The sequence below is a fragment of the Lasiosphaeria miniovina genome, assembly GCF_030549165.1.
Source record: "Lasiosphaeria miniovina strain SMH2392-1A chromosome Unknown B0T26scaffold_1, whole genome shotgun sequence".
In the NCBI taxonomy this organism is placed as follows: Eukaryota; Fungi; Ascomycota; class Sordariomycetes; order Sordariales; family Lasiosphaeriaceae; genus Lasiosphaeria; species Lasiosphaeria miniovina.
In genome coordinates, this window is record NW_026848220.1 from 4,519,066 (window position 1) to 4,542,738 (window position 23,673).

The 23,673-nt window shown below is 55.5% G+C and overlaps 3 protein-coding genes and 1 non-coding gene across 4 annotated transcripts; 3 read left to right on the plus strand and 1 right to left on the minus strand.

The window, feature by feature from the left end:
- Positions 1-4,150: 4,150 nt before the first annotated feature.
- On the plus strand, positions 4,151-6,989 carry B0T26DRAFT_634636 (uncharacterized protein; the record flags this gene model as incomplete). The annotated part of the gene is made up of 3 exons (XM_060436651.1): positions 4,151-4,621; positions 4,716-5,267; positions 5,337-6,989. 3 exons carry the CDS (start codon positions 4,151-4,153, stop codon positions 6,987-6,989), a joined length of 2,676 nt encoding a protein of 891 aa, XP_060303115.1.
- Positions 6,990-8,967: 1,978 nt separating this feature from the next.
- B0T26DRAFT_61373 (uncharacterized protein) lies at positions 8,968-9,979 on the minus strand. The gene is made up of 2 exons (XM_060435940.1): positions 9,157-9,979; positions 8,968-8,976 (listed from the first exon to the last, which is right to left on the minus strand). Exon 1 carries the CDS (start codon positions 9,766-9,768, stop codon positions 9,343-9,345), a length of 426 nt encoding a protein of 141 aa, XP_060303116.1. The 5' UTR covers positions 9,769-9,979; the 3' UTR covers positions 8,968-8,976; positions 9,157-9,342.
- Positions 9,980-13,951: 3,972 nt separating this feature from the next.
- Positions 13,952-15,428, plus strand: B0T26DRAFT_632244 (uncharacterized protein; the record flags this gene model as incomplete). Its single annotated transcript, XM_060436428.1, has 2 exons — positions 13,952-14,481; positions 14,558-15,428. The coding sequence occupies 2 exons, from the start codon at positions 13,952-13,954 to the stop codon at positions 15,426-15,428; spliced, it is 1,401 nt and encodes a 466-aa protein (XP_060303117.1).
- A 2,761-nt stretch (positions 15,429-18,189) lies between these two features.
- On the plus strand, positions 18,190-18,263 carry B0T26DRAFT_t14. The gene has a single exon. It is a non-coding gene; the product is annotated as a tRNA-Lys (tRNA).
- The last annotated feature ends 5,410 nt before the right edge of the window (positions 18,264-23,673 follow it).

The window sequence follows — 23,673 nt, forward strand, 5'->3', positions numbered from 1 at the left end:
CCTCAGTAATTCACTTGTGGACCCCGTCGAGGCCGTTCGTCCTAACTACGCAACTCGGCACAAATAGGTCACTTCGTCTTCCATCCAAGTCATTGTCACTAACTAATCTGCCATTCCCGGACCTGCTGTCGCTATCGCTCCCAGGAACCATCAGGCCACTCTCCCGTTGGTATGTACCATCTCCATGTACGGATACCTGGTGAAGAGACGGCATTTATGTTACCTAGTCGAAAGTGTCGACTGTTAAAGGGTAGATCTCACATGAGCGGCAGTCGAGGAGCACGGACAATCTGGGGAATGCCGTATGGCAGGCATGCTTTTGCGCGCTGTTAATGAAGCTGCAGCTGAGGTGGCACCGAGACATCTGTTTTACATCAGCGGTTTGGCCGCCACGATGCTTTCCGAGCAAGGTTTTGCTCGCGAAAACCTAACCGCGTTTCTCCTCGGACCCGCGTCGCGACCTCCATTTAGTCCAGGGGTAGTGTCGGAAGCTGTAGCTTGCGAACTAACTTCCCCACTGTCTGCTGCGTCCGTATGACATTGCCCTTCCCCGCCGCAGAAACCTTCATTTCACTCACTCAATGGACCGACGGCCAAGCTCTGGGCCTTATCTCGATGATGCAGCTGTCCCTTCGCCCCCTCTCTCCCCAAGCTATCTCTGGATGGGACGACATATGTGCGCGTGCATTGATCCATATTGTGACCAGGCAAGTTTGTCTTCGGTCCTTCATGAGATGGGGCAGTGCAGAATGGACTGAACAGGATTAGGCCGGTTCATGGTCGGACGAGGCCGGCAAGCGCTTGAACCTTAAAGCTAGGATGCTGTGTGTCAAACTTTTGCGCGAAGCTCTTGACATATCATGTTGGAAGCCTCGCTGCTCCAGAGCGCCATGAGCACCCATTCTCCACGGGGGGCCCTCCTTTGGGCGAGAGGGAAAAGGGAGGTGGCTGGGCGCTGTGGTTACGCGAGAGCCTGCGCGGTGGGCAATGGAATCAGCATGTCGCACAGCTACCCGATAGGCTTCCTCCCTGACGGGTGTCCCGATCGCGAGTGATCCGCGGGCGTGGTTATCGTGGAATCCTCAAGACCCACCTCACGTTCTGCCCGGCACCGAAACAGGATCCGGAGGCAAGAACGCGCCGAAACCGAGAGGCAGACGCCCTTCGGAGCGGGAAACGAAAATAACCATGCCAGACTGCGAAAACAAGGCGGCGTGTGGTGGGCCGTGCGTGCTGTTCCAGTGCCAGTGCCAGTGCCAGTACGGTTGTTCTAGGCAGTGTCGTTGTCGGTTGGCGACTGGGCATCTCCAAGCGGGGAAAGGGATAGGGGCATCCGCACCTCACGTGGAGGGGGTGTAGCGCTGTCTCTGGGATGGCGGATAGCTACCAAACTGACTCAGATGCAGCTCTCAGGTCTCCATGTCGAGCCTCCCCTCGCCGACTATTTCATTAGATTGCATCTCTGATGCTAATGGAACGCCGGCTAGAAACGGGCCCGGCACTGTGGAAAGGTGAGTGAGACGCCGGCGGCGGTCCCTCCTTCTTAGGCGCATACGTTGTAACTTGTGGACGGTGCATGTAGCTGGGCTGGGTGCGAGCACACCGAGTCCAAGATAGATCGGGTGCCCCGGTCAAGCTGAATGCGAATGTAGTGTACACTTTAATCTCCCTGGCGGAGGCCCACACTGGTCAGTAACACAAACGGCCGAGGGGGGACAAGAGCGGCTAATGGTAGGCAGGTCACCAAGGCCCTACCGGGTAGGGAGACAAGACCACCCAAAGTCACCGGGCTAGATCCACAAATGCCCCGAAAACCTAGCCTTCTCTCTCCTTGGGCACGGGGCAGCGAGGCCCTTCCAGATTCCATTGATTGGTAAGACTGACTGTTAAACGATGTGTGTATGCTACCCAAGGTAAGTACCTAAGGGAGGTAGGGATTGGCGGCGCGCTAGCTTTGGGCAGTGTTTGAAATGGCGAATCCGTGCTGTTTTTATCTCCGGCCCAAGCTTCGTCCGCCGGCTTGCCAAGGAGCCGATAGGTTTGGTCAGCGTGCGATGCGTTGCGCACGAAACCAGAGAGAGACGGTGGGGAGGTTAGCGTGAAGCCGACAAAGCAAAGCAAAGCAAAGAAAGGCAAAGAAAAGCGAAATCGTTTGGGCTTGGGCTTGGGCCTGCTGCATCTGCAGGCGCTAGGCCGAGACCCCCATCTCCTTCTCCCTCTCATCAAACCTTCAGGGCCTGGAGGGCATCGTGAGAGGCAAGAGATTTGCGCTTGAGGGCAACGCCTCAAAGACCCACGACTCTCCCGGATCACAGACAAGCCATGAGGGGGCCTCGACAGCTTCCCCTCTCTGCGTGCCCGGATCTGTCCTCTTTTTTTTGTTTAATTTTTGACAAGTTTGTATGCCAAATGCAAATCTTGACCTGACCGTCATCGCGCCAACAAACCCCCCTTTCTGCCAGCCCGCCCGTTGTCGGCAGTAACAACACGCCGCAGCCGTCCGCATCCCTTGTCCGGCATCCCGCAGCTCCCAGCTTCGGCGCTGACCCCACAATCGGAGGCCCAACGGTTGATCCGCAGTTCGCCTTGCTTTGCTTGGCCAACATCATCTCCGGGTTGCTACAAGCGATCGAGCGTGGTTTGTCTGGTGTCTCCTTGTTGACTCCGGAGTTGACTGCATATCCGGCGGGCCAAATAAGGAACTCTGAGACCGACACGGCCATCGACTTTCTGGTTATTGCCCCTCCGACCCAGTCGAATAGCAGAGTCGAGCCCTCGAGCACAACCAACAAGTCACAGGAGTCGTCGCGCCGGCGAGACTTTGTTTAAATTTTGGTCTCGCCGTCCGCATGAACAGCCGCGCCAAGAAGGTCTAGGATCGTCTTCCGCGTAAAGGCTGAAAATTAAGCAGCAGCGTCATCATCGGCGAGCCGTCCAGTACAGCACACAAAGAGACGTCGCCGTAGGCTAGAATCTAGCCTCTTGTCGTTACCGAGTATTTGGACGGAATCAACGGCAACGCTCCCCGGTAGCCAAGCGCTTGAAGCAGCTGCAGGAACTAGGGGCCCGGCAGATCCTCGCCGCCTTACCTATTGGAGGGTGGCCGTCTCTTTGCTCTTGTTCTTAACCCCTCCCCCATCTCTACCGCATCAACTCGTCGCCTTACGTCCGTAGCGGAAGCAACGACGCAGTTCCAGTTCCAGTTCCAGCGCCCTCCCGCTCCTTCACTCTACTCGCCACGCAACGACGAATCGCCGACGTGACGTCCGAGCCAGCCTCCCAACAACCCCCCGGAGCCTCGGCCTGTCAGTGCAGTCAGTGCAGGCAGTGCACATACTGTACATACCTTACTGTATGCAGTACCGAGTAACTCGACCACACTACAGCAGTGCGCGACGCCGCAACCCCCCCATGCTGCCGCCTGCCACTGAGCAGTTGTGTGCAGCCAGTCGTGTGCACGTGCTAGCGCCGGGGTCCAGGGCCCGGAATCTTCGAGCTTGACGGCGAGCCGACGGGAGAGACGGGGGAGCAGCATTGGATGCCGCGCGTGGCAGCGCAGCACCTGCCGAGCAGCACCGTGCAAGCAAACAACCAACCAAGAAACCAACCAAGAAGGCAAGCGAGCATAACAGAGCGTCTATCTAGATCTAGGCCGCCGGCGGGGCTGCTTCTAGACCGCGCCGACGCCTTTATTTGGCACAGGCAGGCCGTGAGCGACGAAACATGCCCCCACGCTACCGCGACCAACCCGATCCTACTCTCCTACCCTGTCTAGTCCGCCCATCCACCGCATCGTCCAGCCAACATGGCTAGCAATGGTGACCGGCCCGACGGCTTGGGCGACGATACTCTTGGGCAGGACGGCCGGGCGGCGATGGCGCTGCAACATAACCAAGCGGCCTACGCCCCACATATGCTTCACGGCTACGGCCACGGCCACGGCCACTCGGTGCACATGCCCCCCGGTTCGCCTGGCGTCAAGGTTGACGGGGATGGATCCTCAGCTGGGATGGGGCCGCAGATGCAGATGGGTGGGATGGCCATGGTGTCGGGCGGTCTCGAAGCCGATGCTAGGGACCAGACTTACTCGCACCCGCACTCCCACAATCATATTCACTCTCAGAGCGCAGCTGGCGGCGGGCCGGCTCCCATGTCGTCCAAGCCCATTCGCCGGCGCATGCGAATGATCACATCGTGCCTCGAGTGCCGGCGGCGCAAGCTCAAGTGCGACAAGTCGCAGCCGTGCTCCAACTGCCTCAAGTTCAACCGAGACTGCCACTACCTCGGCCCAAAGCTGGACGAGGCCAGCCAGTTACGCCTGACCGAGATCAAGGAAAAGGTGGGGTCGCTTGAGAGGCAGCTAGAGCGCGATGTCGCCAAGACGACAGCGACGTCGCGCGGCAGCTACCAGCAGCGCATCGTGGCCGACGACATCGACGGCGAGTTTGACGATGACCGCGACCTCGAGATCACGCCCATGGTGGCGCTCGACCTGACGTACGAGGACGACCTGGACGGCACGGGCGCAACCGACGATCTCATCGACCTCGGCATCCGCGTGGGCAGGATGCGCATTACCGAGCGAATCGGAGGGCTCAACCGGCCTCGTATTGCCGAGGAGGTATGCATGCTCCCTCCCCCCTGAAAGGTCAACCAAGACGCGCGAAGCTCTAAAAAGGTGTGTATGGTCGCTGATGTAGCCCCCCACCCCCTAGATCCAAGCCGGGATTGGTACCCCTCGTACGCCCCGCGCCTTTGCAGCGCCTGCCCCCGGCTACCAGAGGGACGAGGGCATGTTTGACGCTAGCGGCGGCCCCGAACCCGTGGTGCCCGACTTCCTCCGGCCCGGTGCGGCCTTCATCCCGCCCACGAGCGGCTTCTTTTTCGGCCAGGTCGTCGAGTCGCACAATTTCTTGAACTTCCTGCCCCCCAAGAAAGTCGGCGATATCCTCTTGGCGCGTTACTATGATGCCGTGCATCTCATCGCCAGATGCCTCCACTGGCCTTCGTTTCAGGGGGTGTACCAGTCCTTCTGGGAAGATGTCGACCGGTACATTGAGCCGCGCCCTTCGGTCCAGGGCGTCGTCTTCGCTGCCTGGTTCAGTGCCGCCGTGAGCTTCGACGAAGATCAGCTCAGCAGGGAATGCGGGCTCAGCAAAGCCCACCTGGTGGCCAACCTGAAGATTGGCACCGAGACTGCGCTGAGCAAGGCAAACTTTTTGCGGACAACAAAGGTCGAAACCCTGCAGGCTTTCGTCATGTACATGGTAAATCTCGAGTCTTTGCGTTACGTGTGTGTGTGTATATCTTGCTTACCTGGTGTGCCGTTCATGCAGCTTCCGCTCTGCCGAGAAGAGGTGTCTAGGGCGCATTCTGTTCTCGTGGGCGCTGCTGTCAGGATGTCGGAATGCATGGGGCTTCACCGCGACGGCGAGGCATACGGCCTTAGCCCGCTCGAGACTCACGTCCGGCGGCTCATCTGGCACCAGCTCTGCTTCCTGGACATACGGACGTGCGAGGCCCAGGGACCCAAGCCGGCGATCCGGCGCGAGGACTACGACACCAAGCTGCCGCTCAACTGCGACGAAGACGAGCTGACGGCGCACACGATGGTGGCTCCGACGCCAGCCGAGCACTGGACGTCGACGCTGTTCTCGCTCATGCGGTTCGAGATCAACGAGATGATGCGCAACATCTGGACGGACCGACGCAAGCTCGAGATGCACAAGACGACGCTAACGGCAGTGCTGACCAAGATCGAGAAGTTCCGCAAGCGCATGTTTGAGAAGTACGACCGGTTCCTCAACGACGTGGTTCCGAGCCAGCGGTACGCCAAGCTCGTCATGCACCTGCTGGTGTACCGCCTGCACGCCATGGTGCTGCACCCCTACCACGCAAACACCACCAACCCCATGCCCGACCGCCTCAACGGCGTGCTGGTCACGAGCGGCATCATGATCATCGAGATTGCCATCCAGCTCGAGGCCAACACCCTGTTCCGCGACTGGGCCTGGTACCTGGGCGCCTACCAGCAGTACCAGATTGCCCTCCTTCTCGCAACCGAAATCTACTACCGCCCCAACAGCAGCGAGGCCCACCGCATCTGGCCGTGTCTCGACTACGTCTTCGGCCTCGACCCCAACATGGCGCGCGACGACAAGAGCCTGCAGATCCTGACCGAGATAATGGGCAAGTCGACCGTCTACATGGGCATGCGCAAGATGCGTGCCCCGACAGCCATCACAAAGGCCGTCCCGGACAGGCAGGCGGTCAAGGAGTCGCCGCCGCCACAGCCGCAACCGTTGCCGCTGCATCTTCAACAGCAGCAGCAGCAGCAGCAGCAGCAGTCGATGGTGATGCCCATGTCAATGCCGATGCAGGGGCTGAAAACCGAGCCAGGCATGCCTCCACCGCCGTCGTCCAACATGGCCATGGCTGCGGCGAGTGTACACGGTATGCCCCTTCAAGCGGCGGCGAGCATGCAGCAGAACTTTGTCTTTGCCGGCGTTTCCAACGGCGAGGTCCTCTGGGGGCTGCCGCCCGGCAGCCCCGAGAATAGCAGCGACACGGGAAGTGTTGCCGGCGGTCAGTCCCAGCACCACGGCAGCATTGCCGGCCAGGCAGTCAGCGTCATGGACAATATCGACTGGGTATGTTGGTTTTTTTCCTTGTTTCTACTATATAACGGCCAAAGGCTAATGACCTCTCTCTTGTGTTTTTCGGTATCCAGGACGCGTTGCAAATCTTGTTCCCCACAGACCCAGTCACGGGCGAGCTCTTGTTTAACCACTATTTCGATCCGGGCCTTAATGGCGGCGGGGGCGGCGGCGGGATGGGCATGGCCCCGTCATCGTCGTCCTCCTCTAAATCTGCTGGCTCATCTGGGTTTTAGAGAGACGAAGGAAGATGGATTGTTACTGGAGCGGCGTTTCGGCTTCTTTGGGCGGGGGTTTTTGTTTTCTTTTTCTTCTCAAGTTGCTGGTGCTTGATAGCGTGCCAGCCAGCCAGTCGGTTTGGCGTCGGTCCGGGATAATACAGGTATCGGGAGTCAGTTATCTTTCAAATACAGCGTGGTTATAAATAACCAAGGTAGCTGTCGGGAAAAGGAGGTAGTATTGTATGTACCTTGTGTATACACAACACAGCGAACACGCACGCACACACGCGGTTGGAAACCTAGTAAAAAGGCTTTTTCTGGAATACAGCACAGCACGGCGCACTTGGGTACTCTTTTCCTCTTCTTCCTGAACTAGGCGTTGCGTGTTGGAAGAACAGTGGGGGTTGGTTGTTTAGAGGCTTGAGGTGTGTTCGTTCTTCGCGGGAGTTTGTTGCGGGATCTTTGTTTGTCTCCTTGTTACTTACTATACGTACATGCTGTTGATCGCCGCCATGTTGTTTTTCGTCCTTCTCCTTCTTCTTCTTCTTCTCTAGCCGGGCCGTAGACAAACAGTATCGCGTGGGAGATGGAGCGGGTGAGAGAAAAGCAGAGCAAATGGTAGCGGAGTAAAACCCAAGAAAGGGGCAAAAAGAGCATAGTAGAAGATAAAGACGAAAGGCAAAGCAACCATCGCTAGCTACAGTGTATCTCGTGCCAAGACCAAGATTTTATATGGCTACCACAACCAGGACCAAAGCTATGGTCGTTATCAGAGCTGGACTAGTCCAGACAAGCACCAGACCAGACAAACACAGCACAAGATCAGACAAGACAAGCACCAGACCAGACACAATAGACAAACAAGATCCGTGCACAAGTCAAGTCAAGTCAGGTTCCCTTTAACGGAGAGTCACCAAGACACAGACGAAGACGAAGATAGACATAGAGACGAAGGCAGAGACAGAGACAGAGATAGTGTAAGGAGGAAAATGACGGGGACAAGGGTGGGGGGGAACCATCACGAGAATAACTACCACCGTCTACGTCTACGCACCTACCTTGGTCACTTCCTTAGCTACTCCCTTAGTTGCTTCCTTGACTATTTCCTTGGTTGGTTCCTCCCCCTCCCTCAAGCCCGCTCCCTCGTGCCGTCGTCTGCTAGCGTAGTTTCAACGAGGCCAACCAACTAACCACAACAATAGATAGAAATAGCAGCTGATCTAGTTCACTTCCTTTCTTTTCCTGTACGTCCCCCGTCTCGTCTCGTCTCGTCTCGTCTCGTCTCGTCTCGTCTCGTCTCGTCTCGTCTCGTCTCGGGTCTTCTTCTTAGGGCAGTGGAGACCAAGGTCTTGTTACTATTTTCATGAGCGAATATCGCCGCCACCGCCACCGCTGCCGCCAGCAAGAGGCGGTGACGGCGCAAGACAGCCCCTGTGTGCATGTATGTATGTAGTAAGTAAGTAGGGTCATACGTACGTAGGCGACGTACGTACGCAACCCTTTCCCCCCCATTTTTCTCCTTCTAATTCCGGTGAGCCAAGACTCCAAGGCCATGTCTTCTCTTATTCCTTTCTGGCGTGCATGCCCGAGTCTAGTCCTCGTCCGTTGTCCATTCTGCATGTTAGTGGCCCGCCCGCCTGCCTGCGTTCCGTCCGTACGTCCCCCGTTTGGCTTTGTATCTGTCCATCGTGGTGTGTGTGGGCGCTTGGGAGAGAGTGTGCGTCGTGTCAGAAAGAGGAAAGGAGGATTTGCCGATGCTTTTTTGGCGGCGTCAAAGACTACCTTACTTTACCCTATCACCGGATGAAGCCTTTCGGACGGAGGGGTGGATGAATGAAGATACCGTATGCTGCTGCTGCTGCGTTTCTTGCTATGCCTTGGCCATGCCACGCCATGTCATCCCATCCCCGTCGGGATCGTATAAGGAGCGGGAGCGGGCAACATGCACAGGTAGGTCCTTGCGTCCCATTCGGGGGTGCCGTGACCGGCGACGGGTGAGGGCCTCCGTCCACCCTTTGCGCCGGCAGACGGTCACACCGTTGATCTCTTATTCATGCGGCAGTTCATAGGATGACTCGTACGAAGGCCAGGAGCAGATACTGCAGGCCATGTTGATTCCGGCCCACGATAGCGTTGACATTGTATTCTCTTACCCCTGAACGGATAGGACGGGGCTGGCGGCCTGGGATATCTGGCAGATATCCCTCGCGCGGAAATGCCATACCCCGACAATGGATTTTCTTTAAATAGAAAGCTGAGTAAAGGAGGGTCTTGCTGACCACTTGAGTCTTTGGGCATATGGTTCCGGAACCAATATCCGCCATCAAACACAACTTTGCGTCTTCTGCGTGGACGCACGCACTTTGCCGTTCTACGGCATCGGCACGAGTGCAAAGACATCGAGCTGGAAGAAGAGGAAAGGTTCAGATCATGTTACCTTAGCCAATTGCCCCCCCCCCCCCAGACTAGAGTGTAAGTTGTGCTGGCAGGAAGGAGTGGGCCCATCCACCCAAGCGGTGGAATCCACAGAGAAAGAGAAAGAGACGCGCGTCAAGTCTGCTGCCACTTTCGTTTTTCCAAGTCGGGACCTTTCCCTTCTTAGCTGGGAGTTGCACAAGAGACGACTGCCCTAGCTTACTACCTAGACCAAGAAGTCGATCTTGAAGTGAGGAATAATGTAGCGGTGACCCCCCGGCTAGGTCAGTCCAGGGGAGCGAACCGAAACGGCCCATGGCGGTCTCGGTTTGGTAAACACGGAAGAGGCTGTTTCCAGTAGATAGGAAAGGTCCAGTAGATAGGAAAGGGGACCATATCAAGTCCGTTGGGTCCGCTCGGTTGACGGCAACAGACAACCGGTCCATGGCCAGGATCAGGACCAGCACCACTCCCATGGTAGTAGTGTTGGACAGGCGGGTTTGGCGGGAGATTCACAAGACCACGGGGTCAAGCCGTCGGCTCGGATCCGCGGTCACGCCTCTCGAAATGAGGCGACTGACGACGCAGCTTGAGCTAGATTCCCCAAGCTCGGCGCTGTGAGGGGCGGGTATGGGGATAGGTAATAGCTGATAGTAATGAGCACGACGACTAGATTGTGTTAGGAAGGTCATCCAGTCTCTGGAGTCATGGCCGGCCCGAAGTTGGCCGGCATGTTCATGTTGCAGGCATGTCAACACGCAACCTAGGCACCTACCTTGCTTACCTAGGTCTCGGTATTCAGTGACCGGGATCTTGGTGGGTCTTGCCTCTTCTTTGTCATTGTGATGCGTGTATAACTGTCGTCATGAGATGGATACCCCAGTCCAGGAGCAAGCCCGGGTCAGGCCTAATTACCCTCCATGTGTTTGCAAATGGCTATTCAGCGGCCGGGCCAATGAACGCGTCTTGTCTAGGTATGGAGCCGTAGTTGAAGTGGCAATCGGGAGGGCGGCCTTTGAGGGGAGATCCCAAAGTGCCAAGACTAGGAGCAATCAACCCGATTGATAAAGCCGAGACTCGGTACGTGGACGGTACGTAGGACCAGTACAGAGTAGCCACCAGGGCCTGTTCGGACCTTGATCAAGGGCCACGACCCCGTCGCCCGTTGGCAATTAGATACTCACTAGATAAAGAGTGCACTCAAGTCAACAAGGTAGGTGCTGCTAGTAAACATGCGAGGCCCGATGCTGGGCGTGAGGAAGTGTTCTAAGTGAAGATCGTCGTTGCAGTGCGTGACAGTGGCGATAACCATTGGCCCACGACCCGCACGCCAAAGAGAGAGAGAAAACCAGTGGTAGCCTTTTGGTAGGAAGGAGTGCGTGCTGTACTTGCCGAAGGTAGAAAATGACCAACGGTGCCGCGTAATCTTCGCCCCCTTGCCACTGCCTTACATAAACATCTTCACCCGCAGTACCGTGTTCCCGCTGCCCACACCTCGCACCATCGCACTGTGTCGACGACGCTCGTGTCTCTAGGTCTCCTGAGTAGTAAAAGAGAAAATTTGACGTTGACAGCGGGCAGCCTTTCAAGAAGAGCCCCAACCCGGAACTCAGACAACAACGGCCGGGAAGGCAAACGACGGCCTAGGTACAAATTCTCCGTGCCAACTCTCAGCCTAATAGTCAAGCGTCCAGGCCCCAGGGAGGGCCGACTAAAAGCTCTGAACTGAACAGAAAGACATTTCATTCCGCACATACACCTGCATACGTACGCTCAGCCTGCCTGGGCTCTCGCCTGGGCTATTCCATCAGCTCCGAGTCACTGCTCAGATAGGCCCTGACTCGTCATCTGACCGCGGACCTAGCAACGAGCTTCAACCAAGAGTCTGAATACCAACCTAGGCAAACTGACAGGCAAACCGGCCACGCAAGTCATATTGTAAGAGTGCGTCTCCTACTGTTAAAACGTCCCCACGTACTGTAGGTACATTGGCGCCAAGGATTTACAGCTCACCGCTCAGGGAAATACCACATTTTACAGACAAAATTATCGCATTCGCTGGCAACGCTGCTCCAAGCGCTGGCATGGAAGGCATGAATCAGTAAGGCTGTCAGTTGTGGGCAGTTATGAGTAGTTGTGAGTAGTTATAAGCAGGCCTGCAGTTTTGTCAGCTTCGCTTTTTATTATAGACTTGGGCGGTTTGAGCGAATCTAGGGTCCTGAGCTTTATTTACCGCATTTGGAAGTATGTTGACGTTGGCGACGACGGCGAGGTGCAATTGCGGTGCGTTCGAGAGTGGTGGTGGCGGCGGCGGCGCATTTTCGTCGGGCGCATCGCTAAGATCGCCAAAGTCGCTCGGATCGCTCAGATCTTAAAGGGCGGCCATTTCTATCGCCAGTTAGCACTACGTGACGTTATAGACGATAGAAAATGAAGCTATACCGATGTGTCGATTGAATGCGGCGCCGACGATGTTTTGGTGGCTGAAGGTTAGTTACGGTAGATAGGTAAGGGCCGGGTTACGTTGTAGTAAGAAGAGGTAAATTACTACGCGGCAGAATCTTAGATGTACGGCGGCAGAGAATGTGGCCAGGGTTAGGGTTATGTATAGTGGATTACAGTAGGTGGGTACGTTTTAACAGTAGCCGGAGACGCACTCTATTGTAATTAATATCAACTGGAACCTGGAACATGTCTCTTGATTCCGACAATTGAGTCTCGGTCTGCGAGACACCACCTCACTTATACCTTATACGGCCAAGCACGCACTGTGCTCCATGTGAAGTTCCTGACAATGGCGTGCATCGCATCTGCGACTCGAGCGGCGGGGGAAGGGCGTGGTTTTAGGGGTTTAGGAGAGGGGCAGCCGCCGGCGAGGCTGAGTTTACCGACCCTCTCTGTGAGTCCGCTCAGCACAGCACGGCTGCTCCCCGGGCCACCTGTAGGCCTTTTTGCCTGATGTTGCCTGCTGGCAGCGATGGATGAGAGACGCAGGAGGTCGTCGTTAAGCCCGGGCCTCAGCCACAGTGCCGCCGTTTCTCAGACACGGGATTGGATCTAGGGCCTCCTGCAGCCACGCCTCGTCATCGTCAGGAACCTACAATCCCTAGGGTCCCCGCTTTAGATTGATGCGACTGTGGGCTCGGACCAGATCGAAAGCGTCCCGCTGCAACGCATCACGCCTAGAGCTGGGGAGCGATAAAAAGAGTAACGGAAAGACGCTGACAATTTGGTGGTCGACTTCTGGATGCTGGTCGTTGCCCGTGGGGCGGAGACTCGATGGCGTGGAGCCCCCCCTCCCCTTTGGGGCGGAGGGGCCTGGTGGGGGCGCTGATTGGCCCGGGCGGTTGCCAAATTGAAGTGGACGCGCGTTCTCTGCCCAAGGCGCCTCTCTCGGTGCGTCCCCCTCTCGTCAGGTCGCCTGGATCCCAGCGTGGAAGCGAGACCCTTGCTGCTCTCACCCCCCTCCCTCCCCTCTCCCGCCCGCTGCCCGCCGCTTGCCTGGGTTACGTGCGCTGTTGCGAATCGAGTCGAACCGGAGCGAGACGAGGCGAAAGACGAGCGCAACGAAACCAACACCCGAGCCACCCAAGGCACTCTGGTTCTTAGTGCTCGAGTCTTCTGAACAGCCAGAATCAGGTCTGGGGACCACTGGGGGCTCCGTAGGATACGTAGGATACGTCGAATGAGGAAAGTCGAATTGGTGGTACCCAAGTTATCCGTAGGTACGAAAGTACTTCCAGGTTGGGGGATTCGTATAGTCCAGTCCAGTGTGCGTGCTGCCACGCAACCCTGGGAGTGTGTCACCAGCGCGGAGGGCCTAGTTGTAGAGGATTACACCATACGCCCACCTCTCCATACGTACGCTCGCCATCCATTTGGATTACACACCCCCAAACTGCACTATAGCACCTAGGGAATACCTGGACACCCTCCCTCGGCTCCCTGAAACCTTACACCCCATCTTCAGCTTTATCCCCCTGCTCCTCCGGTCCACCTCCGCCTGTCTCTTGCCCGACCTGACCTGCTTTGCCCTGCCATCTTCACCTCCGACCGCCTCAACGACTCCAGCTGCGACAACCGAATCGATCCGGATCCGCTCGTTTCCAGGGCAGCGGCGCCTGCTCCTCGACCGTGTCGCTCTAGAACCGACCGACCGTCATCGCGAGGGTGCCGAGAGGAGGACAGAGTGCGTCTTGCGTCTTGCCCAGACGGCAACGTTGCGCTGCGCGGCAATTCGCAATCAGCCAGAGCCTAGCCAGCACACTCGTCAGCGACTGCCTAGGGTGGGTAGGCTGCTTCGACTGTCGCAGCGCCGGGAAAAGAAGGGAGATTTAGAACCGAACAGCAGCCAAATTCAATCGACGGCTGCGAAATAACGAGGCCCGCACAGCGACTACCGTCTCTCGACTGTGGCGAAACCACACGACTGCAAGTTGCTGACGTCGCCGCCGAAGCCGTCGATTGAAGGCCTGTGACGCGGCGTCTCACTGCAACCCCCGCCCCCGAAACCGTACCCCGAGACGTCAAAAAGCCGCCATAATTCACTTCCCGAGCGACGGTAGGAAGAGCGCAGTCATTGGAGACGACGTTTCTCTAATCGGCTCACTCTTTCTCGACATCCACATCCACATCATCAGCGGCATCGCCGACGACATCATGGCCGACAGGGGGGATGCGCCGTCGGGCCAAAACTATGGCGAGGAATGGGCGCACGACCTGAGGCTACGGTTTGAGCAGTTGTTACGAGCAAAGCGATTAAATGAACTCGAAACACGGTCTCGCCAGGGCTCGCCCGCACCGCGCGAGAGGGCGTCGTCGAGCAATCTCGGTGCTGCTGCGTCTGCATCCGGCCCCGGCAGGCCATCGACGTCGCACAGCGCCTCGGGCCAGCAGACGCCGCCCTCCTACTCTTCAGTCCGAAACCTCCCCAAGATCCCAACACCGCCAGCGGCCACGGACCGCGAATCTCTTAAATTCAGAAACATGCTCGTAACCCTCTCTCTAACCCCCACCAAGTACGAAAACCCGGGCCTACTAGACGAGGCCTTGCAAGTGATCCCGCTAGACAGGATATACGGCGAGGCCGAGGAGGAATGCCAAGTGTTGCAAGCACAGGCAGAGAGCATGGGCGACGGGCGCAAGCCCGAATGGGGATACCAAGATTGTGTCATCCGAGCACTGCTCAGGTACGTTTGATATTGGGCTCCATCGAGAGAGACCCGGACTGGACTGGTGAAGGATCCGGCTGACTAGTGATTGCAGGTGGTTCAAGCGCGTCTTTTTCACATGGGTCAACAACCCTCCCTGCCCAGTGTGCATGTCCCCGACCATTGCCCAGGGCATGACGGCACCGACGCCCGAAGAAAACGCCTGCGGAGCCCTGCGCGTGGAGCTGTATAGATGTTCAAACGGCGGTTGCGGAGCGTACGAACGCTTCCCGCGATATAGCGACGTTTGGCGTCTGCTGCAAACACGGCGCGGGCGATGCGGCGAATGGGCCAACTGCTTCAGCATGCTCTGTCGGGCGGTCGGTGGCCGCGTGCGCTGGGTCTGGAACGCCGAGGACCACGTCTGGACAGAGGTGTACTCGGAGCACCAGAAGCGATGGGTCCACGTTGACGCCTGCGAGGAGGCCTGGGACAACCCGAGGCTGTACACGGACGGGTGGGGTAAGAAGATGTCGTACTGCATCGCCTTCTCCATCGACGGCGCCACCGACGTGACGAGGCGTTACGTCCGCAAAATGGAGCACTACCAGGAGCGTAGCCGCTGCCCCGAAGAGGTTCTCCTTTACATCATGCAGGAGATCAAGCACCTGCGACGGGCCAACATGGACAAAGACGTCCGATTCCGCCTCGAGAAGGAAGACTCGAGGGAGGACCGCGAACTGCGCAGCTACGTCGTCGCCTCGATTACACAAGCCGTCACCGAGCTTGTGCCGTCGCCGAGCGACAGTGGTCCGAGCGTGCGAACGCCGGCCGGCCCGTCCAACGACGACACCAAGGTGCCCGTATCTGCCGAGCAGCCCGCCCGGCAGAGCGGTAACGCTGAGTGGGTAGCTCAGCGAGGGGAGAATGGGCGGCGAAACCAACAGTTCCCGCCTCCTGGAAATCAGGGTCCCCCTTTCCCCTAAGCGACGAGTCATCACACCGGGCACCGTCACGCTGAAGCCGCGAGTTGACAGAGGAGCGCCCAAGACACCGATCCACGGAACTTCCGTTGTTTGTTTATATATCCCAACACCTTGATACCCGCCTTCTTGGATCGGTCTTATGGGCCCTCTGTCTCGCGCCAGACCGGTCGCCGACCCAACAGTTTTGAGCCCTGACGAGCACACGCCGTCGAAGCGTGTTTAATTCCCTTTTTGTTTAATGTTACACGCATCCAAACTAGTTAACGCAACGTATGAAAGCGATGGACTTCTATCTTTTTTGTTTCGACTCGTTCCTCGCAAAGCCAAGCATAGTCTGTAGACTTTGTGCTTCAGTGGACAAATACGCTACCATCACTACCTCCAAATATATAAATACCTTGATCCTCTCCCCCACAACGTCCCTTCTCGTGCCACTACTACCTGCCCTGCCTGAGCGGGGCATTGGGAATAGAGCATACCGGGGACAACGTGTGTATCGTACAAAAGCCTCTGCTGCGGATTCGATTCCCTTTGTTTTTAACTTTCTTTTATGGACATATACATCATCATTGGACATTGTCCTTTGCTCTACGTCAACAAGGGGAGAATACACATTGGGCGACGGATAGAGGCGGAGACCAAAGACGAGGGGATACAAGTTCTTTGGATATGCGTCTCCCGATATATATATATATATATATATGCCGGGCAGGCGGGTGCCAACTGTTGGATAGTTGGACATGCCAAGGGACGAGGAGGAAGGGGCAGACCGGTAAATATGGTCGGTTTTTTATTATTTCAATCTTGTCATGGGCAAAAAAGGGGGTTGCAAACGTGGGGAGGGGTGGGTAAAACACCCCAAGCCCCTCGGTGCCGTGGCGTTTTAGGTGTTCTGTGTCCTTTTTTGGGAGGGGGGAAAGGGGTACTACCTTTTTGGGGGGGAAGGGAGGGGATGTTTATTTTTTAGGTTTATCAATATCAATCAGTATTGTTTTCATTGACTTTTTGATATGTCGACTTGTTTTCTTCGCGTGATGATTGTGTGTTTCGTAGGATATACTATAAGAGCAGTGCTTGCAGGAGAAGTATGTATTGTTATACTTCTAGTTAGATATCTAGACAACAACAGGTTTAGACTAAGGGAAGAGAAACTCGAGTGTTCTGGTTTTTTTTGGAGCGGGTAGGTGAGAGTGTGAGAGCAAGATAAGAGGGCATTGGTTTTCCGGCTCTACCGTGGTCTGGTGTTTTGGTGTTCCAGGAACTTGCGCCGCGGTTTCTGGAGCAATCTGTCCCTCCCCTCCCGCTGGACTCTCTCTGCGTTTGCTTGTCGTGGCCTGGTGGTGTGGAATTACTCTCACATAATTGAGCTCTCTTTGTAATTAACTACCTGGTCAAGGGAAGGCAGGGCAAAGTGTTCTACTGGGTATATATTTCGTCAACTCAGGGAGCGAGTTCGACAGTAAGATCTATCGCCAAGGTAAAATGGCTTATATCCATTGCCCCGTGATGGACACACTAAAGTTAAGACAGTTAAACAGCTCCACTGGATCAATTGAAAGTGCTCTGTTCTCTCGTCGGCCCGTCGTTTGGGCGGGCTTCCTAGCCAGGTGGACAGATACAGAGATAGACACAAGCCCCCAATCCATTCATCGCTTGGTCAATAGAAACCAAGATGTTTATCCCCTTTGGTGCGGAATGTCTGTCTGGTCAGACAAGAGAGATTTGGAGAGGGATGCCGCTCATTCGATGTCATGACCTACCTACCTACATGCCTGCCTACCTATCGCCCGAACCCGAGAGCGTTCTTATCTTTCCACATCATATAGGAGCCGCTCACACATGCAGCCGCGCAAGCATGCACGTCGGACAGAAAACACTAGCTGGTTGGGCCCGTGTCTGATATAATATAATATATTCAACATGCGGATAGATGTGTGGGGGTTCTCGCAGAAAAGGGGGGAGGGGGAATGGCTGATAGCTGCTTATGTGGTGTGGTGTGGTGTGCTGTGTTGTGTTGCGTTGTGTTGTACAGCGTCCGCGGGCGGGCTAGTAAGACCCCGGGATAAATCACACATGTAATACAATACAAGCAGGCGGATAACACATGTATACCTATATGTGTAAGAGCGGTACTTGGACGTGCCGCGCGGGCTGTGGCTGGCCGGGAGAGATGGATGGATAGGGAGATATATTAGCTTTCGGCTTTCGGGTGGGGGTGCACGATAGAGATATAGCCTGTTGTGGTGGCCTGGCAACGTGCTCTGTTCGTGTGCTGTTGATCTTGTCTGGGGAAAGGGGCGGGTGTTATGTTTAAACAGGCTTTGAGGTAGCTGTCAGGGGCTTGTTTAGAAAAGAGTGAGATAGATAGAGAAGAGGAATTGGTAAGGCTGTCTTAGCTGGGTGAGGTTTTGATGAGTCTCAAGGCTGTGTAGGCAGAAGTTACACTTTGTTGAAGATTACCAGTTACACGGTTTATTTTTCTTCTTTGATTGCATTCTTAGAAACATGATAAGCAATATTCAACATGCAAAGAGCAAGTCTAGATCTTTACTGGAACCTCTCTGTGTCTCGTAGTGACGTTACTCAGGGGTCCCTTGAGAGAGAGAAAAAGGGGGTGGGACCGAACTCGAAAATATATGTTCTTGGACCCCATAAAAGCCCAAACATCTTACATGCTCCGCAACGGAAAACAGGCTTCAGCCTGGCTAGCTCAGTGAGTTCATCCAACCCTCGAAACCCAACCGTGCTTTCTTCCATACTAACCCGGCTTCACCAGATCGGTAGAGCGTGAGACTCTTAATCTCAAGGTTGTGGGTTCGACCCCCACGTCGGGCTCAATTCCCGGCGAATTCAATCGTCTTTTCTCTTTCTCTCTCTTTTGTTTCCTGCCTGGTCTCTTTTTTTAACCTTCATTCCATTTTATTTTTAATTGGGGGCTAATTACCGAAGTCTCTGGAGCGTTACTTTGTGGGTAGGTAATGTTCGTACTCGGTGACCGCCAGCCTCGGATTTGCAATACAAACACAAGATATTGATTCATGTATAGATTGTACCAGAGATATCCAAGACTACGTTCCAGTCAAGACAGACTTCCCACCCAACACATGTAAGAGCAGCCGCCCATCCACCAAGCTCATGCCTCGGTCTTCGTTTCGATCCCTTCCTCGCGGAAAGTTCCGGCGAAAGCAAGCGCTTGTAACAGAGAACTAGAAGGAAGGGAGACAGCAGCGGCTGAACCTGACTGAGCCCGCTCAGAGACAGCAAACGCACATATAAACCGCCTCTTGAACAACACTTCAGTGGCAGGCACATGAACAAGTTGATCGACGACATGGACCAAGAAACCACAGAGGCCAAACAGCCCTAAGTCCCTGACACGTACACGTCTTGGACCTTTTGGGAAGAAAAGAAGTCCCCGAGGGTTCAAAAGAACGGCCTCGGGTGAGACTGATGCCTCGTCGGGCTTAGACACCGTGTTTCTCGCCCAGACCTCGTTCGTCTGCCTCTTTCCGCACCGTTCGTTCCTGCCCCCTCCAGACGAACGAATCCCCAGGCCAACACCAACAGAGGCACCGCCTGGGTCGGGAGTCAAGGCAGAGGGAGGCGGCATGAGCTAGCTGAGCCCGTGGAGAAGTCGTTTCTTCTGCCCACCGCCCAGGGTCGGCCAGGGACTACAAACGCTCATCCATGTATGTGGCCTGCCTGTCTGTCTGTCTGTTCATACGCATATTTCCACTCGGAGATCCCTCTGCTGCCAGTCGCCGCCAAACCCACGGGCCGTGTAACTGTGACATGACACACGAACCGCACCAGGAACCGCAGGGAAAGCAAAGAAAAAAAGGGGGGCCGAGCCTCAGCTGAGTCAACGGACGTGCACACGCCCCTTGTTTGTCTCTCTCCGGTCTTTGGCTAAGCGAGCATCTATGCACAGATATGTGAGAAACGGCAGCTACGTTAAGATCAAGGGGATAAGCCAACACTCTAGAGTCTCTGAGTAGGTGGAAATATGTGTACCGTTAAGCTAGTGCGGAGTTCAACATAGCCCCTCCTCCACAAACAACGGTAGCACTGCATGCAGGGCGGGCAGTCAGCGTTCGCGAGAGAAGTTGGAACATGGCACGACGGCATCATTGGCAAGGGCTGCTGGCCAGATCTTCCCGAGACACTCGGCGGCTTCCCTTCCATCATCAACCCCCCAGTCTGTCGCAGGCCATGCATGTCTCACGACGCCGCCGCGGCCGCTGATCGTCATCTGCTATCTCATCTGGGGACGTTCCATTTTGTTCCTTTTTAATTAATTAATCATTTTCGGTCACGGGACGTGCCCTTTTGCTTTCGAGGACTTGAAATTAGATACTGAGATTAGTGAAGTCACGGAGAGTCGGAGCCCCCCTCTCTCTCTCGTCGATGTCTCTCCGCAATACCTTCTTTCGTTTAAGATTACTATTATTCTGCATCGTTGTGACGGATAGCCGGATACAGCTCTACTTTAGTTCCTCTGTGGGTACATACGTGATGATTGGCATAAGTCTCCAGTCGAAGGATGAGTTAAGTGTCCTGACATATTACACACCTCTCAGTGATATTAAATAAACAGAAAGAAATGTACGGTTAGCAGCTATGCTAGCCTCAAACGGCTCTCTTTGATTTCCGCGGCCCTTGCTGCCTGCTATCTACTTGTCTGTTGGCCTATACGTGTGTTTGTCTGTCAGAAGAGTGGTCAGCATGTCAGTCAGTCAACGAACCGAATCAAGACTTTAGCTAGCCAGGCAGGCAGATACAGGTGCGGGTTCGTGAGAGCCCAAAGCAGACGCCCAAATGCAAGGAAACTAGGAAACGAATATTACGCCAGCGTGTGCGTGTGCGTGCGTCTCTGAGATTGAAACGAAACAGGCCTGTGGGCACAACACACCCTTTCTTTCTCTATCTCTCCTCTATACGCAACACACAAAACACGCCGACGTAGACAACCGTTGGCATAACAAGAATATATACAAGCAGGGTCGATAGCCAACGTTAAGTTACATGCAGGAAGAGGCAAGCATCTTCTTACCTTTCTTTGCCTCGTCTCATCTCGGCCGAGACAGTGCTGTTGCTGGAGCCAGGGGGCATGTACGTACGAACAAATCCATGCAGAACCTAAACCAAAACGCACACTTTCCTTTCTGTCTGTTGCCCGAGAGGCAGCGGATGGCTAAGCACAGCACGCAAATGCAGCCGACCAGTGGGCTGGCCCACCTAGTCACTAACTCGGGTAGAAGCCACCGAGGCTCAAAAAGAATAGGAAACTCTATCCCAGCACGCATCCGAACCAAGCTTTCCCCGGTCCCGGACGTTGTTCATACATGCTGGCCAGCGGCATGCGGCACCCGGCAGCCGACACACGGACAGAACGACAACTCAGCCCAACCCAGCCGTGAACAGCCCCAACCCTGTCCCCGGACTGGGCAGTCCGGGAAGCCACAGGCGGGCGGCGGCGGGCGGCGGCGAACACGTGTCACAGTCGCGGAGCAGAGCAGAACAGTACAGAGTACGTGCCTAGTTCCTCGCCGCGAAGTGTCGGGGGTCGGCCAGCTAGTCAGTCAGGGGGGGGGGAGATAAACACACACACACACACACAAACCCGGGGGAAAATAATAAAAAACAAAGAAAAATAACCACGTAGTACGTCACTCGCAAGAAATTTCAGCCCAGATGACCCAAGGCAGAGCCGCAGCGCGAGCCTGCTACTGCGGCGGAGGCGGCGGAGGAGGCAGAGGAGGCGGAGGCGGCGGATGCGGCGGCGGCGGCGAGGGAAAAGCGGATCCGAGGGCAAGGGGAGTACGTAGGACGGCACCGCGCGGCACAACGAACGAACGAGCGAGCGAACGAACGAGTGAGGCAAACAGGACGACGGGGTTCCGGCATGGCTGCGAACCAAGCTTTTGAGGAGCATGGATGGCGTTCTCGTGACGGGTTTGGGTTCCACCTGAGTGAGAGAGAGAGATACCGCCAGCAGGTCAACCAACCCCAACCCATGTGAAAATTAGTTACTGCTTTTCTGGAACATGTACAGATATCTAATAGGGTACTGCCTGATGAGGTATCGGGGAGGCATGAATTGCATGTAAAGCGGCCTTTTCATTGATAGCAACTGTCGAGACCTCCCACGATACAGTAGGTAGGTAACTGTCATATCTGGTGGCAGGTCTTGCCAGCGCCGTCTGTAGACCAGAGGCGGGCAGCCAGCAAGGCGACGACGTTCAAACGCGCCTCCCCAAAACAAAAAGACATGACCAATAACCAGGCCGTCGGAGAATTGAATCCCATGTATGTACTTTACGGAGTACAGAGGAGACTGAACGGAGGGAGGAAGGAGGCCACGGAGATGACACCCACCTTTCCCACGCACAGGGCAGGGCAGGGGGTCCCAGGAGGGTGGGGGACAAGAAGAAGAGAAAGAAGAGACGACACGACAGGCTGTGATAAAGCGAGCTGACTGGCGAACACTGTTTGTCTGCTTGTCGGTCTGGCTGGCAGAGTGGGTTGTTCATTGGCTTCGTTTCAGTTTTCCATGGCGCCTTGCCTTGCCTTGTTCTTATCAAGCGTGACAAAGAAGCATCCGGTGCATACGGAGTGCGTACCCCGTAATCATCATTAATGAACGAGCTGTATATAAATTGTGTAAGTACCTTACATAGAGGCAAGTCAGCACTCTGCACATTGCACATTACAGTATCCTCAAGGAAAAGAAAAAGGCTGGCTGGCATGATCTGGTTAGAACTTGGAACAGAACAGACAGACAGCTCTTAAAATAGAGTCGCGGATGTCGCATCCAAGGGGCTTATTAGCTAACGAACGCACGCCGTAGCCTGGCGTGCTGTGCTGTGCTAGTAGGAAGCCCTTCCCCGTCTGTCCGTCTGTCCGTCTGGTCCGCTAGGTAGGGGGAGGTTATTGGCCATTAGGCGACTTGAGAAGCCACCTATCCTAGGAAGATCAGGAAGGCTCTGCAGACAGACGGAGCCCTTCGTTGGAGAGACACTGCTCCTCGGCGGAAAAGCTGCTTTGTTTTTGGTTGCGGTGGAAATGCCGCGAGGCGATGTCATTGATGATGGATGCCCTGAAACTCTCTCCGTGGAATATCCGCAAAGGTTCTATATTTTCTGTTTGTCTGTCTGCTGAAGAATGCTGCTGCGTAGAGCGCGGCGGCCGAACCGTCGATCGATTTGGCGGGCCGGCGTGTGTTTGGCTCACGCAATCTCGACTCTTGTTCCCAATCCAGGAAAGCCCCCTTGTCATGCCAAACTCCAGGAGCCACCCCCAGTCCCGCCCAGACCCAATACATACAAAGAGGTTAGGGACGGCCGATTAACGAGATTGCAGTAATTGCCCACGACGACGTGCCTGCTGTGTTGGGCAGGTATGTACAATTCATCAGTATGACGAGTGAATACTCTGTATGTACGCGCTCTCTCGCCCCCGGGGAAACAAGGTCTCTGAAGACACTGCAGCACTGCTAGGTAATAAGCAAGCAGCGAATATTGCCAACTCTTTAAAAACTTGGACGTGCTTGCTTGATTAGTTGCCCGGGCGTTTCTGCCCGCCTGGGCCCCTGGAGCCCCGCTGACGATGGCGTGCGGCGGCCAAGATATCAACTGTCTCCCATTTGGAGGCCGAAGACTTGCAGTTTAGCGAGGCCCTAAGCCCCTCCCTCCCTTAGCCCATGTGAAGAAGGGTAGCGAAGCCGAAACGGCCGTCCCGGCGTCAGCTAGCAACTAGCAACTAGCAACTAGCAGCTAGCAACAAACTGGAAACTGCTCCTGCTCTGCTCCGTAGTGCTCGGCTACTGCCAACGTCATCAACGGATCCTCCTTGTCTCTCTCCACTTCCTCCGCAAATAGTGACCAAGTAAGTGCCTATTTGCCTACCTGCTTGCTGACGGCATTTTCAACGGCGGATATATGTATCCAGAAGAGCCTTGCTTTGCTGCCCGTTGGTGGTGGTACGGTACTGTATGTACATACATACTGTGAGGGCCTGGTCCTCCAGGCCTCCCAGACGCTCTGACTAATCAGACGCCAGTTGGGTGGATCCACCCGACCAGCCAGAGCCCCACCTTGAGACGCCCTGGAAGAATCTCGCGAGGGGAGGCTTTTGAGCTTCTTTTCCCTTTTCCCTTTAGTTTAGAATCTTCGTCTATAGCGCCCAATAGAGGAGTTCCGCCCTCATTCCAAGCCGGCCGTGACACATACAGTATTATTATCGT